Source organism: Pinus tabuliformis, chromosome J (assembly GCF_031772625.1).
Source record: "Pinus tabuliformis cultivar Carrire ecotype Pingquan chromosome J, CPIR1, whole genome shotgun sequence".
Lineage (NCBI taxonomy): Eukaryota > Viridiplantae > Streptophyta > Pinopsida > Pinales > Pinaceae > Pinus > Pinus tabuliformis.
Window position 1 is genome coordinate 128,045,357 of NC_142295.1, and position 16,222 is coordinate 128,061,578.

Genomic DNA, 16,222 nt, shown 5'->3' on the forward strand with positions numbered 1-16,222 from the left:
TTCTCAAAGAAAATGTTAGTTTTTCCCCAGTTAGGGTCTTCCTAGGGTAAAATTTTGTGTCGCTTGTGCTTGGTTGTCTCCTCATAATTCTATTGTGATTATTCTTTTTACTATTGAAATTTTCTATTTATAATTGCTTAATGATGAATGTGACACAAGAAGGATTAATTAATAAATCATTTGAAGAAATTATCAAACTAGAAGATCATGAAAAATCAACAAGATTTATCTTCCGGTTCAAAAACAAGTAAAGACATTCGCATAGAAAAACTACAAAAGCATGTGGCTCTCAAACAATTGTTTCTGATGATAATTTTGAACATGACTAAGCCTCATTTTAAATCGGTATTCCCTTGCCACCTTATGAATGGGAAGGATACAAATGAAAAGAGATTGGTACTCTCTTGCACCTTGCAAGGAAAAGTACATTGATCAAGTGAAAATGATTAATAGTCAACAAAAACCATCCTATCCCTGGCATCAAATCAAAATGATTGATAGTCAACCAAAACCACCAAATATAATGATGAAAGATGATTGAAACTAAGAAAAAAAGAGACACCAAAAGCTCAAATTTGAATCCCTCCAACATCACCGTTTTGCTGACGAAGGGGAGAATATTAATTATGACTTTCAAACTTCCAATTCTAACAACAATGGCGGTACGACTATTTCATCATTCATGACATAATTGAATCATATACAAGACATTGATAGACACACTATCATTTTTTTAAGCAATATTGTGGACATTTTGTTAACTTAGATGGTCATTCGACCTAACATTATTTCTTGGCATTTGATTGGGTTGTCAGTGATTTTCTGGGAAGAGTCCAATTTAATGCTGAAACATTTATCGAGTTTCACTCTCATTAGATATTGGAGTTCATATCAGCGGGCAAATTACAAATATCGAAATTCACATGTTCAAACAGTGGGAATTTCCAAATTCTTAACATCATCGAAGCTCAGCACAGAGGTCTCATATCGAAGAATTGGAGATAATACCAATTTATACACCAGTTCTTACTGTCTTACTAGTATAATTATTCGGACTTATTCGGACTTACCATTGAAGGGGCGATGAACCCTTAACAATCACAAGGTCCTAGATCGCCTCTTTATGGGTTGTCATCCTCATCTATCAATAAGAAGTCAAAATTAGAACACATCTTAATCTAAAAACAGTTACATCCTTGTAATATTTAATATTTATTGATATTAATGGATAAATAACAGTCGCTAAGATATCACTGAGATGACTAAAGCCTTTTCCACCTATCTTTGCTGTCTCATTGCGAGTTAAACAAAATCTATCAATACCTCATGGTATAATATCAATGGTCTATTGAACACAAAACCATTAGCCTTGGATAATGTAAACTAATTTGCTCGCTAAACTAACCCTACTTGTAATGTCTTTTTTGTACTTATCTGCCCAGCAAAGACCTCTGAATATGCATGTTCATAGAATAGTGACAGTACGATGTTAAATTGAAACATTAGCAAAGTAAACAAACTTGGAACACACAAACTAGCAAACCAAACTAAAATATATGTTTCTTTTGATCGCTGAATATGTAATGAATTGTACTTGTTCCAGTCTCAACAAGACCATGCTAGTGTTTCGTGAAATGGAAAACACCAAAACTATGTGTATTATCTCAGGAAACGTTGTCAAAAACTGTTCACTTGATATCGTCACTATAAACACATAAAATTAATCTGTACTGCAATGCCTACATGGAATTATTTTCCTTAGTTAATTGTAAAATAAGAGAGTAGAGATATAAAATGCCATAAAATAACAAAGTAGAGATGCAAAATGCCACGAGACTAATAATCAGGCAGTGCACAAATGAGCTTTAGTCCCATCCTCCTATTACTACACCCTGGAAGCTTTATTATAAAAACCATCGATTTAGGCCAATGATGGAAACAGACGAGAATAACAATAAATCCCTTATTTTGCAGTATTAACATAACTCAAAGCTGAAACTGCTGAAGGAAAGTATGAACACCATCACAAATTATAACATAAAATGAAGTTGATCCCAATAAAAGAAAACTTAGAACAGTACCAGCCAGTAATCTAAATATTAAAAAACAGAACAATGTTTGCCAATCAATCATTCTGGAAAATCTATCTACTACAACATACCACAGTTAATGCAACATGCCGCCTATACAATTTTAAAAGCTCTAGTCCAAAACATATGAATAGTAACTAGCAAAATTATCTTATTTTGCTATGGGCTCTTCTTTTCCTTGAACCATGGTAGAAGACAGAATCGTTGCACAACTCACTCGTAAATTACACCTTCTCCTTCCACAACATGACCAATATGATAAGCTTTTGTGTTTCCTTCAGAAAGAATTCTGTTTGCTGCTTCTTGGCTAGCAACAATGACCATTCCAATCCCCATATTGAAAGTTCTCCGCATCTCAGCGTCCTCAATGCGTCCACTCTGCACAATTTCAATGGCCCAATAAGGTGCTGAGTAAACGTAACATTTTCAGTAAGCCAACAGATCAAAATTTATCAGAAGCGCCAGAATACCTTTTGAATCCATTTAAATATGCTGGGAACTTCCCATGACTTTGTATTCACGACAGCTCCAAGTCCTTTTGGAAAAATGCGAGGAATGTTGTCAGTGAAACCACCTCCAGTAATGTGAGCAATACCTTTCACACCGCCCCTGGATACCATATCCAAAACCTGTCGAGGAATTGAACTTTTAAGAACTAACAAAAAGTACTTACCACTTTAATTTCGAAGCAACCGTAATCAAATATAAGTAGTCTGTCATATTCAAGCTTAAAGTAACACTGACAACACCTGTTTGACGTATATAACAGTTGGAGCCATCAGTGCTGCTCCTAATGTAACCAATTCATTTTCATTTCCAGGAAGAGCATCCTTCAGAGATAGACCACTTTGAGCCAAAACCCTGAATTTGTTATGGAACAAATAAACATTTCACAACACAGACTGTTAGAACTTAGAAGCAGTATATCTTTTGATGTAAATCTACCAGCCACAACAATTCAACAGAAGTTAATTTTATAGATGAAAACTTGCAACAAGGATATATTTAAGCAAGTACTCTAAAGATAACTTGTCACGATAACATGTCTAAAGAATTTCTACTCCATCAATATACTCTCTTCTATTCATCAAGAAGATAGGAATGTTTGTTTATGCATCTCGTTGAGGATAATAATTCCATGGATATAATTAAATCATTAGTCTTAACATTCTCAGTTATTGCATGTGCAGCTTCACATGTAGTGATAACAATCACAATGTATAGCGTAACACTAAAAATGTCCTTAGCTGGCTTCTTTGACATATGACATCCAGTTCAGAGATGTGCAGCCACTCACCTGCAATCCATATAATTCACTAGAGACTTTCATCTGGCATCCCCCAATCACTTATAAATAGGGAAAGATTAAATAGACTGCCTAAGATGAACTTCATTAGAATAACAATGCTGGCACTTGTTTCTCCCAAGGCTTTCAACTCCAGACTTTCCTATGTTGAACATTTCCTCCAAATCCTAGATGAACTCAATGACCACTCTAGATAACTTGGATACAATGATCAACTGATATTCAGTTTAGGGAAAAACAGAGTTTATTTACATCAACTCCAGATTGAGACAGAGCATCATATAAGCAGAGATCACTGTACAAGTAAACACTCCTTGCAAACTGAAACAAATGTTAAAATGGATTAATAAACTTGTGGACATTGCTCCTAGGGTATACAAACAAAGAACTCTTTTCAGATAACCTGTATATATGAAATTGAAAGTAGATACTATTATCTGTCTACATGAATAGAGTAGTCATTTTCCACTTTTGACTGATAGGAGAATCAAACTGTGTTTACTTCTGTATACCATAGACTGCAGACAAATAGGCAGAAGACAAGGTAGATTTTGTCTTGCTTCGTCCAGCCATCTCTTTCTACCTATTATCAAAGCAAAGCTCAGACCCTCGAATTGGACATAGAAAGACAGTGTCATTAAATGAAGGCCAACCAACATTGACAAACTTTCAGGACATCAGGAGAGACTAAAATTTGTGTTTGAGATTGTGTCACTACCTTCTCTGGTTCTTTAGAAAAGAGGTCAGCCTTGCTCGATACAAGATTCACTAGGAGCTACTCAGTTGCCAAGCTTGTGCTTCTGACTTGCATTTTGAGTTGAAAATTAATTCTTGAAGTACTGTTCAGAGTGTGGGGCTGATCCTCCTCTGAAATGAGAGGTCTCACGCCTCCAGAATGTTTTGATGGCGCCATGTGTTCATAAGTTCATCACTTTTGTTATAAACTAGTTGTGGGGTCGACCTAGCCATTAAGCTAAAAAATTAAACATGAAAGAGCCCTTGATTTTGCTGGGGCTCATATCCGTATGAAGAAATGAGTTGGATGTCTAGTGCTCAAGAAAATTCTCATCATTATTTTCAACTGCTTTTATTTTCTTTCACAGATGATGCATCCTACATTTGGAGGCCTTCTGTTGTCTGATCCAACTTTTTCTTTACTCTCAAAAAGTAATAAAAACAGCGTTGTGAAAATCGTGATAATATCACAATATCCAAATTTTTGCCCCTGCCTGATATTATCGTCAGTAAATATCGCCAATATTTTTTATGTTGACATTATCATAATTTTATTGTAAACACTGCAATAATATCTTGAGATGACCTGCATACCGCTGGCCCAAAGATCATGACACTTTAAGTGACTTTTTTGGGTTTTTTTCAATGTTGCATTAATCGTTATCGGGATTAAATTGGTGCGGGGAAAAAATCGGAAAAAATCGTAAAAATCGGGAAAAAATCGGTAAAAATCGGGAAAAAATCGTAACATACAAAAATATTCATATTTTTTCAATTTTTTTAATATCTAAAGCATCTACAACATAAAATAAATACATTGACACATAAATATGATAAAAGAACTAATATATAAGATGTTTAATATCATTTCTAGTGCTACATCACACATAACAGTGAATCATGTCCTGAATAGTAAGTCCTGACTCATGATATCAACAAAAAATATAATAATGTATCTCATGAGAAAATGAACCAAATAACTAAAGTCTAATACTATTGATTTCCTTTGCCCCTCTTGCGAGAAAATGCAATAGCTTTCCCTTTCCCTCTAGATGTAGATGCCGGTGGAGTTGGCAGTGGACTCTGCTGTGCTCTAGACGCTGAAGAACTAGGAGTAGGAGCTATAGGAGGTAGACCACGTCCTCTACTAGTGGCAGGGGTAGCCCGGGTCAGTGTTGTCACCTCCTCCTCCTGTTGCTCCGCCTCCTCGTCCTCCTCCCCCTCCACTACCTCCTGCACTAACCAGTCATCAGCAGACTCCATGAGAGGCCTCTCGGCCTCAACCCTCCATGCAGCAATGGTGTCAATCCCATCCAATGAGATGGCCTCCATATCAGGTGTCCTCTCAAGTTGCCTCACCCACAATCGAAAATTGTAGTAGACATAGACCATGTCATTAAGTCGCTAGGACTCCAACCTATACAAAGATTATGAAATAATAATTATAAACAAAAATATATTGTTTAATGAATTCAAAAAAAAATTTGGAAATTTGCAATATTTTAAGTGTTAACCTGTTGCGCTTCTTATTGTGTATTTTTTCAAATACACTCCAGTTGTGCTCACATCCTGAGGAGCTACATGTTTGGCTGAGGATTCGAATGGCAAGCTTTTGCAGAAGGGGTACCCTAGCACCATACATTCTCCACCATGCATCTACAACAAAATTACAAATAAAATTTTAAATAAACATAAGAAAAAAAATGAAATTTGAAAGTTGAATCAAAGTATGAAGTTATGAACTTGAAGAGACAATGAAATTTGAAACAAACTAAAAAATACCTGGCATTTTAGTCGTCCTATCAATCACAGCCATGTCAAAGCCAAATGTGCCATCTGCCATCCTGTATGTCTCAATTTCTTTGGAGATTTCAGTACGTTCTGCTAGAGATCGCACCATCCTCTGAACACAGGGTAAGAATCCATCCATGATCTCAGCATCAAATACTAACCCACATGCATAAGAAAATGCGGGGTTCAGGTAGATCCCTACAACATGAATGGGACGATGGAGTGTGTTGTTCCATCGTTCATCAATCACTCCCCATAGGAGGAGTTGTCTCTGAAACCCCTCATCTCCCTTATCATCATAGTAGGCCCGAATGGATTCTTTCGCCCTGTCCATGGCCTCATACAAATAGCCCATTGCAGGCTTCTCACCATCAACTAATCGAAGAACCTTTACCAAAGGTTCAATAACGGTGCACACCTCCTGCACTCCCGCCCAGAAGTCTTCCTGGTATGAAACTAGTCTGCATATGGCCTCTCCCTCTGGTTTGTGGCTCATTGTCAAAGCACGCCACTCCTCTGAAAGAAACATTCTCTTCACATCCCACATAGAATTCAAGAGGGATTGAAGAGATATGAAACTGGTGGCAAACCATGTAATGGCGAGGCGCACCAACTCTTTGTTGTTGGTGAATTTTCTCATCAAGCTAAGCATAGATGTATGATTATCTAAGTTGCAAGAAACGTTGGAGAAGGGTCCGTTTCCGCGCGGAAACGAAACGGAAACTAGGAAACTCGTACCGTACGGCCTGGAAACATGTTTATGGCTGTACTAGCCTGTTTCTCGAGGAGGAAACATGGCCAGTACAGCCGGAAACACATTTCCAGACAGTACGACGGAGTTTCCTCTTCTAACTTGACTTTTTCTTGTATTTGTTTCTAATTTTTTCGCTTCTAATTTTTTATTGGGCGACTAAAATATCTTCTGGATGCCTCTCAAGTTATAAAAAAGAGGACTTTTTGAGTGAGGCAACCTAATGTTCAAGCCTATGGCCCTAGTGTTGATATGCAGTTCACTTTCATCCTTTTACTTAAATTTTTAACATTACCATGAAATGACTCAGGATGTTGGAGAGTGGTTTCGCCCTCATTGGATTTCATATGGAGAAAGTAAAATTTTAGATCTCACTTAAAATCCAGCAGACTTATCTGTTTTTCAGGATTTCAGGATTGGGGGGGTTGCAATGTTTCCATTGGATTTTGTCATGTACTAGGGTATGGAACTTGTATTTAATCAAGAGAACCAAACCCTCTATGTAGGGGAGACTCCCAATAATCAAGAGCACGTAAGATACTAGGGTATGGAACTTGTATTTAATCAAGAGCACTAAGGTCGTTCGACTATGTAGGAGGAGACTCCCAAACAAACACGAGACAAGAAATTAGAAATTTCTCGTGGCTGATTTTGGATATTGCTATTTTCATTTTGTGATCATTCATGAGTAAATGTGATGTAAATTTAGAGACTTATAGTTTATGCATTGACAATTGACAATTTAATCATAATGTAATAAATTAGAATGTATCATATATGCTTTATGATTGCACATATTTCTTAAATGTCCTCATATATATATATATATATATATATATATATATATATCGTTTCCCCGTTTCCAAAATTTGGGGGGTCACGTTTCGTACCCATGCCCGTTTCGGAAACTCGTACCCGTTTCCCCGTTTCGTGCAACTTATAGATGATCATATATAAATTTTGTAATGCTTTTTGATGAGTCAACAATATCTTTGACAAAGGAAATTTTTCCTATGCCCTCCACCATCAAATCAATACAATGTGCAGCACAAGGTGTCCAAAATAAAGTAGGATGCCTCTCCATAAGCATCCTGCCAGCAGCAACATAATTTGCAGCATTGTCCGTTATGACTTGGACAACATGTTCTGCACCCACCTCCAAAATAAACACATCTAGCAAATCACATAAAGTTTTTGCATCTTTGATATGTGCAGATGCATCAACAGATTTCATAAACATAGTCCCCTTGGGACAACTAACCAAGAAGTTTATAAGGGTTCTCCCCTTTTGGTCAGTCCAACCATCTAACATCACAGTGCATCCTGTTTGTGCCCATGATGCCCTAAACTCCTCCAATCTTTTGGTGCAGTCAACCTTTTCATTTTGAAGAATCCGGCCTCTAAAGTCATGATAAGAAAGGATTTTGTACCCTGGGCCAACAATCGCAATGGCATCAACAACAGGCTAGAAAAATGGATTATTCCTTACAATGTTGAAAGGAATATCACTCCAAAGGAGAAATCGGCCAACAACTTGTCAGCTTGTTCCTTCTCAATTTTTTTAATCATTGAAGTGATAGATGGTTGTGAACCAGGCGTGGTTCTAGGAACAAAAAATGATGAGGCAGCTACCAGGTTGGTTGATGCTGAAGTAGAACCAGTGCCACTTCCTTGTTCACCTGACTTTGTTAGTTGCTTCTTCTTTTCTGCTTTGGCATCTCTAGTGTGCTCTAAATTTTCCAATGATCTCATGGCTCTTCAGATGATTTCCAGATTTGTATTTGAGCAAGGCCCCCTACATCAAATCCAAGGATTTGTGCAAGGTGATACTTCAATCTGTACACCCCCCTGACATATGCTGCCCACACAACTTGCAAGACAAGTTCATTCTATCAATCCCTCCATCAGGGTCACCAAATTCCCACAAAGGGTCCAATTTCCTTGGCATGTTTGACTTTGAACTTTGAACTTTGAACTTGAAGTTGAATGGTGATTCGGTGAACCTATGGCAAAATAACTATAAGGATTACAATTTACAAGTTACAAACTTACAATTTACATTGTACAAAAACTTAAAAAAATTACATACATGAGTAACATAAGTTATAACAAAAGTAAAAGTTAAAACACATAGAATTTTTGACAATTTAAGAAATTTTAACAAACAAAATGAAAAATCAAATGACAAAAACCCCATCAAGATTCAAATCAATTCAAAAATATTTGATAACCCATTGAATTCTTTTGATAAACAATGGGTTATCCAGATTCCAAACCCAACCAAAAACATAGAAAAAAACCAAAACAAAACTACAAAACACAAAATGTTGGTGCCCATACCGGTTTGATGGAGAAAATTTGTCTCCTCCTTAGCTCTCACTCCATTTTTCTCCTCCAATCAGCGGATTCAGCTCCGTTTTTCTCCTCCAAGTCTCCAAAACCCCGTCACTATCGGCGTGCCTCTCTCTGTTATGCAAATGAATTATAAAAATCGTGTTTTTTGGTTATATAACGCGCTGCCAGATAGACCCACAATTTTTTGAGGTCGAATCGCGATTTTTTCATAAAAATCGCCAAAAAAAATTTGCGATTTAATCCACCGATAATATCGCCGATTTGAAAAAATCGCGATTTTCCAAGTTAATCGCAATTAGTGCAACACTAGTTTTTTTTACTCATTTTGCAAATATAAAGGTAGGTTTGGAAAAGAAAGGAGGAGACCAATTTTGCTTGAACCAAGGATGAAGTAGAAACCATTTTCCTTTTCCATCACCATGCTTTTTCGAAGCGGGGATTGATTTCCCTCACCCATGGACGCATTTGTAGGTATGGACATCAATTTTGAAAGACATTTTTAAGAATTTTCACAGGGTTTCCTTTACCCATTAGTTTTCCCCCATCTTCACAGAGAGAGTGTGTTTTGTTTACGATTATTAATTTATTGTAGCAAGTGGAAAGATTCCCACAGATAGTGGTGTATTTGTAGATATGTCCACCTCCTTTTTTATTTTTCTTCTTTTCCATTTTTTTATAAAAAAAAATTCATAGGTTTTGCATGCCCATCAATTTTCCCTTTGTTCTTAAATTTTTATTGGACTGTAGGAGATCTACCATTTATGTATCATTTGGATATGTATCTTTTAAGGCAATTTTTTGTATTTTGATTTTACGAATGTTGATTTTACTTTTTTTCAAATTATCTTTGTGCCCTAGGTTTAATCATTACATCGAAGACTAAAAATTACAAGATGTTTGGACCCTACGTGGGAATATGGTGACCAGAAAGGGTTCCATAAACAAAATTTGAGTTGCAAGTTGAGTGAGAAGAAAATAACTGGGAAATCTCCTGGTTGAAATACAACCTTGCACAAATTCTAGGACATGAAGTAGAAATCTGCATAGAAGCAAGCCCGGCAATCATTTGTATTGCTAACAAAGCACTTGCAGATATAGATGTAACCAGAGACAACAAGGAAACTGTGAAAATTCATGTTGCAAGGGAAAGAGAGGGAGGAAGAAGTGACAGTGCTTCTTCAGCATCACCTTCCACACTGGCCAGCCCAGGTTGCAAGGGAAAGAGTGGGAGGAAGAAGTGATAGTGCTTCTTCAGCATCACCTTCCACATTGGTCAGCCCCTCATCAACCACGTCTTTTTTTGTTCCTAGCACCACACCTGGTGCACAACCTTCATTCAGGTCAATGCTTTAAATAAAGAGGCAGGAAGAAGCTAACGGGGTAGGTGTTTTCTATGGAGTGACATTCCTTTCAACATTGCCAAGAACGATCCATTCTACTAGGCTATGTTTGATATTGTTGCTATTGTTGGTGCAAGGTACAAGGCCCCTTCCTATGATGTGTTGAGAGGGCCTATTCTCCAAAATGAAAAGAAGTGGGTAAAAAAAATGAAAAGGTTGGTTCTTTGCACTACTAGATTGGAGGAGTTCAAGGCATTGTGGAAACACACAAAATGCACTGTGATATCATATTGTTGGACTGATCAAAATGGTAGAACCCTTCTTGAATCTTAACTTCTTGGTTAATTATCCCAAGGGGACAACCTTTATTAAATCTGTTGATGCATCTGAACATATTAATTATTATGTGAGTGGTTGGAAGGGTCCATTCAAGAGGTAGGTCCACAAAATGTTGTCAATTCATAACAAATAATGTTGCAAAATATGAGACTATTGGCAGGTGGCTTGTGTTTGAGGTATCCCACTTTGTTTTGGACTGTGTGTTGCACATCGTATTGATTTGATGCATAGTTTTAAAACTCCAACTTAGATTCAGAAACAACCGAGGGTCGACCCCAACTCGATATTGACTCAGCCTAGTTGATTTCAATGACTCAGTCGTTGTAAAAAATTCATTAAATATTTTTTTATTTATGAAAAAAACATATTTTTAAAGATTTTCATTCAGGTTTTCAAACTCAAAGCATTAGAATATAGAGAGAAGACAACATATGATCAAAGTATGCTCATGAATATATCTCTTATATCAAAATGGCACCCAGTGCACTGTCCAATACATGTAATATATAGAGATCAGAACAAAAACACATAACCAAGGAGCCTCTAAATGGCCTCTACCAAAAAATATCACTAGTCACTACTGCTAAACAAGGCAAGAACATCTAGCTCGGACTCTGAACCAGAGTCAGACAAGGAAACCCATGGCTCCTCCTCACTACTACTACAAAAACCAACTCCAACTCTTCACAAGCTCTTCACAAACTCTTCACAGATGCTCACACAAATGCAATGAGATAGTTGTGAGTAAATGTGAGGGGGTTGGGTCACTTTTATAGGCTTGGGAGAGGGGTAGAGGCATTAAGAAAAAAAAACCAAAAAAAAAAGAGTTTGAAGTCCGAGTTACCGCCTTTTTTCCCGCGGACTAGCGCACCAGTTTAAGACGGGCTTGGCCGAACTGGCCAGTCTGTTACTGAACCGGCTGAATTGGTGTCTGACTCGGCCAATTCTATAACGGACTAGCCAATCTGTTACTGAACCAGTTGAACCAGTGTCCAGCTTGGCCAATTCGGTAACGGACTAGTCGTCAAACCGGCTTTTCTACCTAGTCGACTCAGGCAAGGGTCTGGCTCGATCTACTACGCTAAATCCGATTTGAACCGGCCTAGTTTTAAAACACTGATTTGATGTTAGAGGATATAGGGAAAATTCATTATATCAAGAATACCTTCGAATCATCTAGGAGCATAACAAAATTTATATAAAATCTTGCATATGTGCCTAGCTTAATGACAAAATTCACCAATAACAAGGGTTGGTGCAACATGGCATTACATGATTTGCCACTAGCTTCATATCTTCCATCTTTTTTGACTTCCATGTGGGATGTGAGGAGAATGTTTCTTTCAAAGGAGTGGCATGCTTTGCCATTTAACTATAAACAAGAAAGGGAAGCCATATACAAGTTAGTTTCAAATCAAGAGAGCTTTTGGACAAGAGTGGAGGAGGTGTGTGCCATTAGCAATCTTTGGTAGAGGTTCTTCGATTGGTTTATGGAGACAAGACCACAATGGGCTACTTGTATGAGGCCATGGATAAGGCCAAAGAAGCCATCTGTACCTATTATGAGGATAAGGGGGATGATGGGTTTGAGAAATGACTATTGATGAGCAATGGAACAATGTACTCCATCACCATATTTATTCTGCAGGGATCTACCTCAACCCTGCATTTTCTTACTCTTGCGGTTTTAGATTTAATACTCAGGTGATAGATGGATTCCTCGCTATTAGAAAATCAGAAAGGTAGAAAGATTATTTTATGTTGATATTTACTTGTGATATTCGTGTAGACTTATTAAATTTCTTTATGTTCTTCTTTTATCTTCTTTTCATCAAGCAATCATCAAATCAAAACATGAAGATCAATGACACTAGATATAGGCACTCAGCGAGAGATAAAACCCCTCTATAGGGAAAAACCCAGTGAAACTCTTCCATTAGTAAATCAAATTGAGATAGACCAAGACCTTAGACTAGACCAAATAACATTCCTCCTCCACCAAGTCAACCTTCCAAGATGATGAACCAAACACTAGAAGTCAACTTTTGTCAAACTGCTTCAACCCAGCTTCAAGTCAGAATTTTGACCCCCAGCTTCAGAATTTCGGCCCCAACTTCAGAGTTTCGGCCCTACTGCAGCCCTGCAACTTCGGCCCTCTTGCAGCTTCAATTTCTTCATACGTGTGAGATAGAAACAAAAATGGTCTTCTTCCTGCGTTGGAGTTTCTCCTTCTTCGCTTTAGGTTTCCTCCTTCTCTCCTTGCCTTTTTCACACCTTTTTATCTTCTTCGAATTACAGATTGAACTTTTGTGAGTGTCCAAATGAGGTCGAGTAGCTGCCTTTATATAGTGGATTATGCCTTCCAATGAGGGTAACTTGTTTAGGTTGAGGCCAACTTGGTGGAGGCCTAAATGACTCATTTTACATAAACATTAATTTCTTCTTGACAAACAAAGCCCAAGAAGGGTCTATTACATGATGACATGGACAAGGACTCTTGACACAAACCCTAGAAGCCTACAATGTAGGCTTTGACCTATTAATCATTGACCCAAGCATGAAACTCATGCTTTAATAAGTCAATTTCTTTTACAATAAAATTTATTTTTCTTTCTTTTGATAAATACATTACATTATGACTCAAATATAGTTATGAAGACCAGCACTAGTTACAATCTTCAACACTCATTTGTGTTTAGATGATGGTGCCATCCCCACAAGAACATGTGGAGATTTTAAACAAATGGAGATATATAGGATGGCAGGTGGAACCTTTGGATTTGGCATAGCTATCCAAGATAGGAAGACCAAAATGCCAAGTAAGCTTCATTTTGTTTCAAATTTCATTGTCTCTTCATACTTTGTTTCAACTTTCAAATTTCAATGTTTTTTCTTATGTTTTACTTATTTTTTGTAGATGCTTGGTGAAGAAGCTATGGTTGCAATAGTACCTAATCTACAAAAATTTGCCATTGAGTGTTTAGCCAAACATGTAGCTCCTTCAGATGCGAGCATAATTGGAAGCACATGTTAAAATTTTCCAAATTAAATTGTGATAATTTATTATTTTATGTCCAACCACCCTTTAAATTATGTATTATAATTATTAATCTATAATTCATGGCCCTCATACAGATTGGAATCCCAACGCCTTAATGACATGGTCTACATCTAATAGAATCTCTAATTGTGGGTGAGGCAACTTCACAAAACACCTAATGTGGACACCATCTCGTTGGATGGGATTGACACCACCGTCGTATGTAGGGTTGAGATCAAGAGCCCTATCATGGAATCAATCCCTAATTGGTTAGAGGAGGAGTCACCGAAGGAAGGAGGCAGCAAGGAAGAGAGAGAGGTAGAGGACGAGGACGAGGTGACTACGGAGATTGGGAGTGAACCAGCGGCACCACCTTCAGGACTTAGACAAAGTGAGTTGGACTTAGCAGTAGCATCAGTAGAGGACATCAAAGTCTACCTCCTACTTGTAGAGGACATCAAATTCAAATGCCAACCCCAATGCCTTCTTCCTCTAGAGGAAAATCCATTACCTTTGCTTGTAAAAGGGGCAAAGGAAATCACTAGTTTATTTATCTAATTTATCTAATTTCTTTGTAGATGATTCATGATGATGAGATACATTTATTACATTTTTTGTTGATATTTTGAGGTTGGGTCAGGACTCAAAATTCAAGACATGATTCATATTGATCTGTGATGTAGCACTAGACATATTATACATCTTATATATTAGTTTTGTTTTCATAACTATGTGGCAATGAATTTATTTGATGATGTTGTTGCTTTAGATGTTAAAAAAAAAATGAAAAAAAACTAATATTTATGATAATTTGCTTTTCCAGACCCTTGACAATATTTTCACCTCCACAGTGTCAGCGACATTGGAGAAAAATATGTATGTCCCCACAAGACACACCCTTCAATTATTGACAGTGAGGAAGAAACAACACAGCCAAGGAGGTGCAACCTACTTTAAAAGAGAATTTCCTATGACCAAAAGAACACATCTGATGGTTTAAACAAAATTGCTATTGCTTTAGTTTGTACTCTTGTTATTCAAAGCTCAGTTTTATCATAGGACACACAATCTGAACACTTCTTATTATAGATATCTAATCCATTAAAACTAGTGTATAAGTTTGGAAGTAGTGAATGGGTGTATGACAATTCCTAGAATAATTTCAAAGTCAATTATGCATCTACAATTTATTTTTGCTTTAGGAAACAAGCATACATTTATTTAAAGCAAAATATAGAGAATATATGAGAAGGCCTGTGCACAAATGCTACCTGTAAACAGACTTGTATCTTTTTATATTTAACTAGTCCCTGATATACTTGGTTGTTTTAATGACATAGTTGCATGGTCAAGTGGTGTCTTCTGATACATGGTGAAATGAAAGTTTTCTTATTACTGACAAGTATCTATTATGATAGCAAGCCACTATATCTCCTACACAATGAATTTTGGTTGATATGCCAGAACTTCAGTTTACATTATCACTAATATCTATAGATAGCAGTTTAGTGTTTTTGCCTATTGTAAGGCCCTAACTCCCAAAGCAGGTATCATTATTCCAATACTCTAAAAGATATATCCAAGGCACTTGCATTACATCTACATCTGAAAAGAAGTCTCTTTTATAATAAGCTGGTTGGAATCAAGGTTCTAGCACATGCCCTGTGCTTATTATGTGTAGCTCAGAAGATGTATATCAATTGTTCGATGTTCTCTAGTCATGCCTAGCAATCTAGAGAGCTATGAATTGTTTTATAGCAAGGATATCCTTTCACCAATGTTCTTAACTTTTCTATAACCAATATATTGTGGAAATTTCATGCACTCGGGCAATTAAGCAAAACTGTTTTTCACCTTCTTCATAGAAGGTTTCCCAGATCTTAGCCCTAGAATTTTCAACCTTTAGGACTGCTGTAAACTAGAGTATGAAACAGAAGTGAAAATATCATAATAATTCACTTCAAACAGCCCAAAACTTCCTGGCAACTCAAGATTAAATGATACCAGACATAGATAAGTTTCAGGCCCTTCCAGGGCAACTTATCAGCCAAGAATCAAATCTGAAAATGCAATTTTATAGCAGTTAAATCAAGCCCTTATGTTCTTTCTTAGATGTCAAATAATTTTAAAAATCGCCTTTTTACTTATGTCCGATCAGCAAGACATAAATGGCTGTAAATAGTAAAACATAAGGAACATATATCGCTGAAAATCTGAAAATGGCAATTTAAACTTCTTGTATAAGCTTTGGATGAAGACTGAAGTACACAAACATATCATAGCCTTCTCTCAAGGCTAGTATGAAAACTTCAACCATCCAAAAAGCCCTAGGTAGGGTAAATCATCAAACCCTAGCTTAACCAAGAAAATCGAAGTGCAAGAATCCCCCAATGCAAGGTCCAAGAAAAGACATCCTCCTTTTCTCCTCTTCTTCACAAATCCACCCTAAAGTTTTCTATAAGCCCTAATATCCAA

At 36.9% G+C, this 16,222-nt stretch overlaps 2 protein-coding genes across 4 annotated transcripts in view; both read right to left on the minus strand.

The window, feature by feature from the left end:
• Window positions 1–2,038: 2,038 nt before the first annotated feature.
• PUR5 (phosphoribosylformylglycinamidine cyclo-ligase, chloroplast / phosphoribosyl-aminoimidazole synthetase / AIR synthase (PUR5)) overlaps window positions 2,039–16,222 on the minus strand; it is a 73,561-nt gene continuing 59,377 nt past the window's right edge. For both annotated transcript variants that reach the window (XM_089377346.1, XM_089377347.1), the window contains exons 6-8: window positions 2,840–2,951; window positions 2,561–2,719; window positions 2,039–2,468 (exon numbers count right to left, since the gene is read on the minus strand). In XM_089377346.1, the coding sequence (XP_089233472.1) occupies window positions 2,304–2,468; window positions 2,561–2,719; window positions 2,840–2,951 (436 nt within the window). In that variant the 3' untranslated portion in view covers window positions 2,039–2,303. The remainder of the gene's footprint in view (window positions 2,469–2,560; window positions 2,720–2,839; window positions 2,952–16,222) is intronic.
• On the minus strand, window positions 2,885–7,393 carry LOC149225946 (uncharacterized). 2 transcript variants are annotated; one of them, XM_089377348.1, is made up of 2 exons: window positions 5,646–7,393; window positions 2,885–5,548 (listed from the first exon to the last, which is right to left on the minus strand). In XM_089377348.1, the coding sequence occupies exon 2, from the start codon at window positions 5,521–5,523 to the stop codon at window positions 5,125–5,127; it is 399 nt and encodes a 132-aa protein (XP_089233474.1). In that variant the 5' UTR covers window positions 5,524–5,548; window positions 5,646–7,393; the 3' UTR covers window positions 2,885–5,124. Both variants share the same exon structure in this region; 1 of them encodes a protein (XP_089233474.1).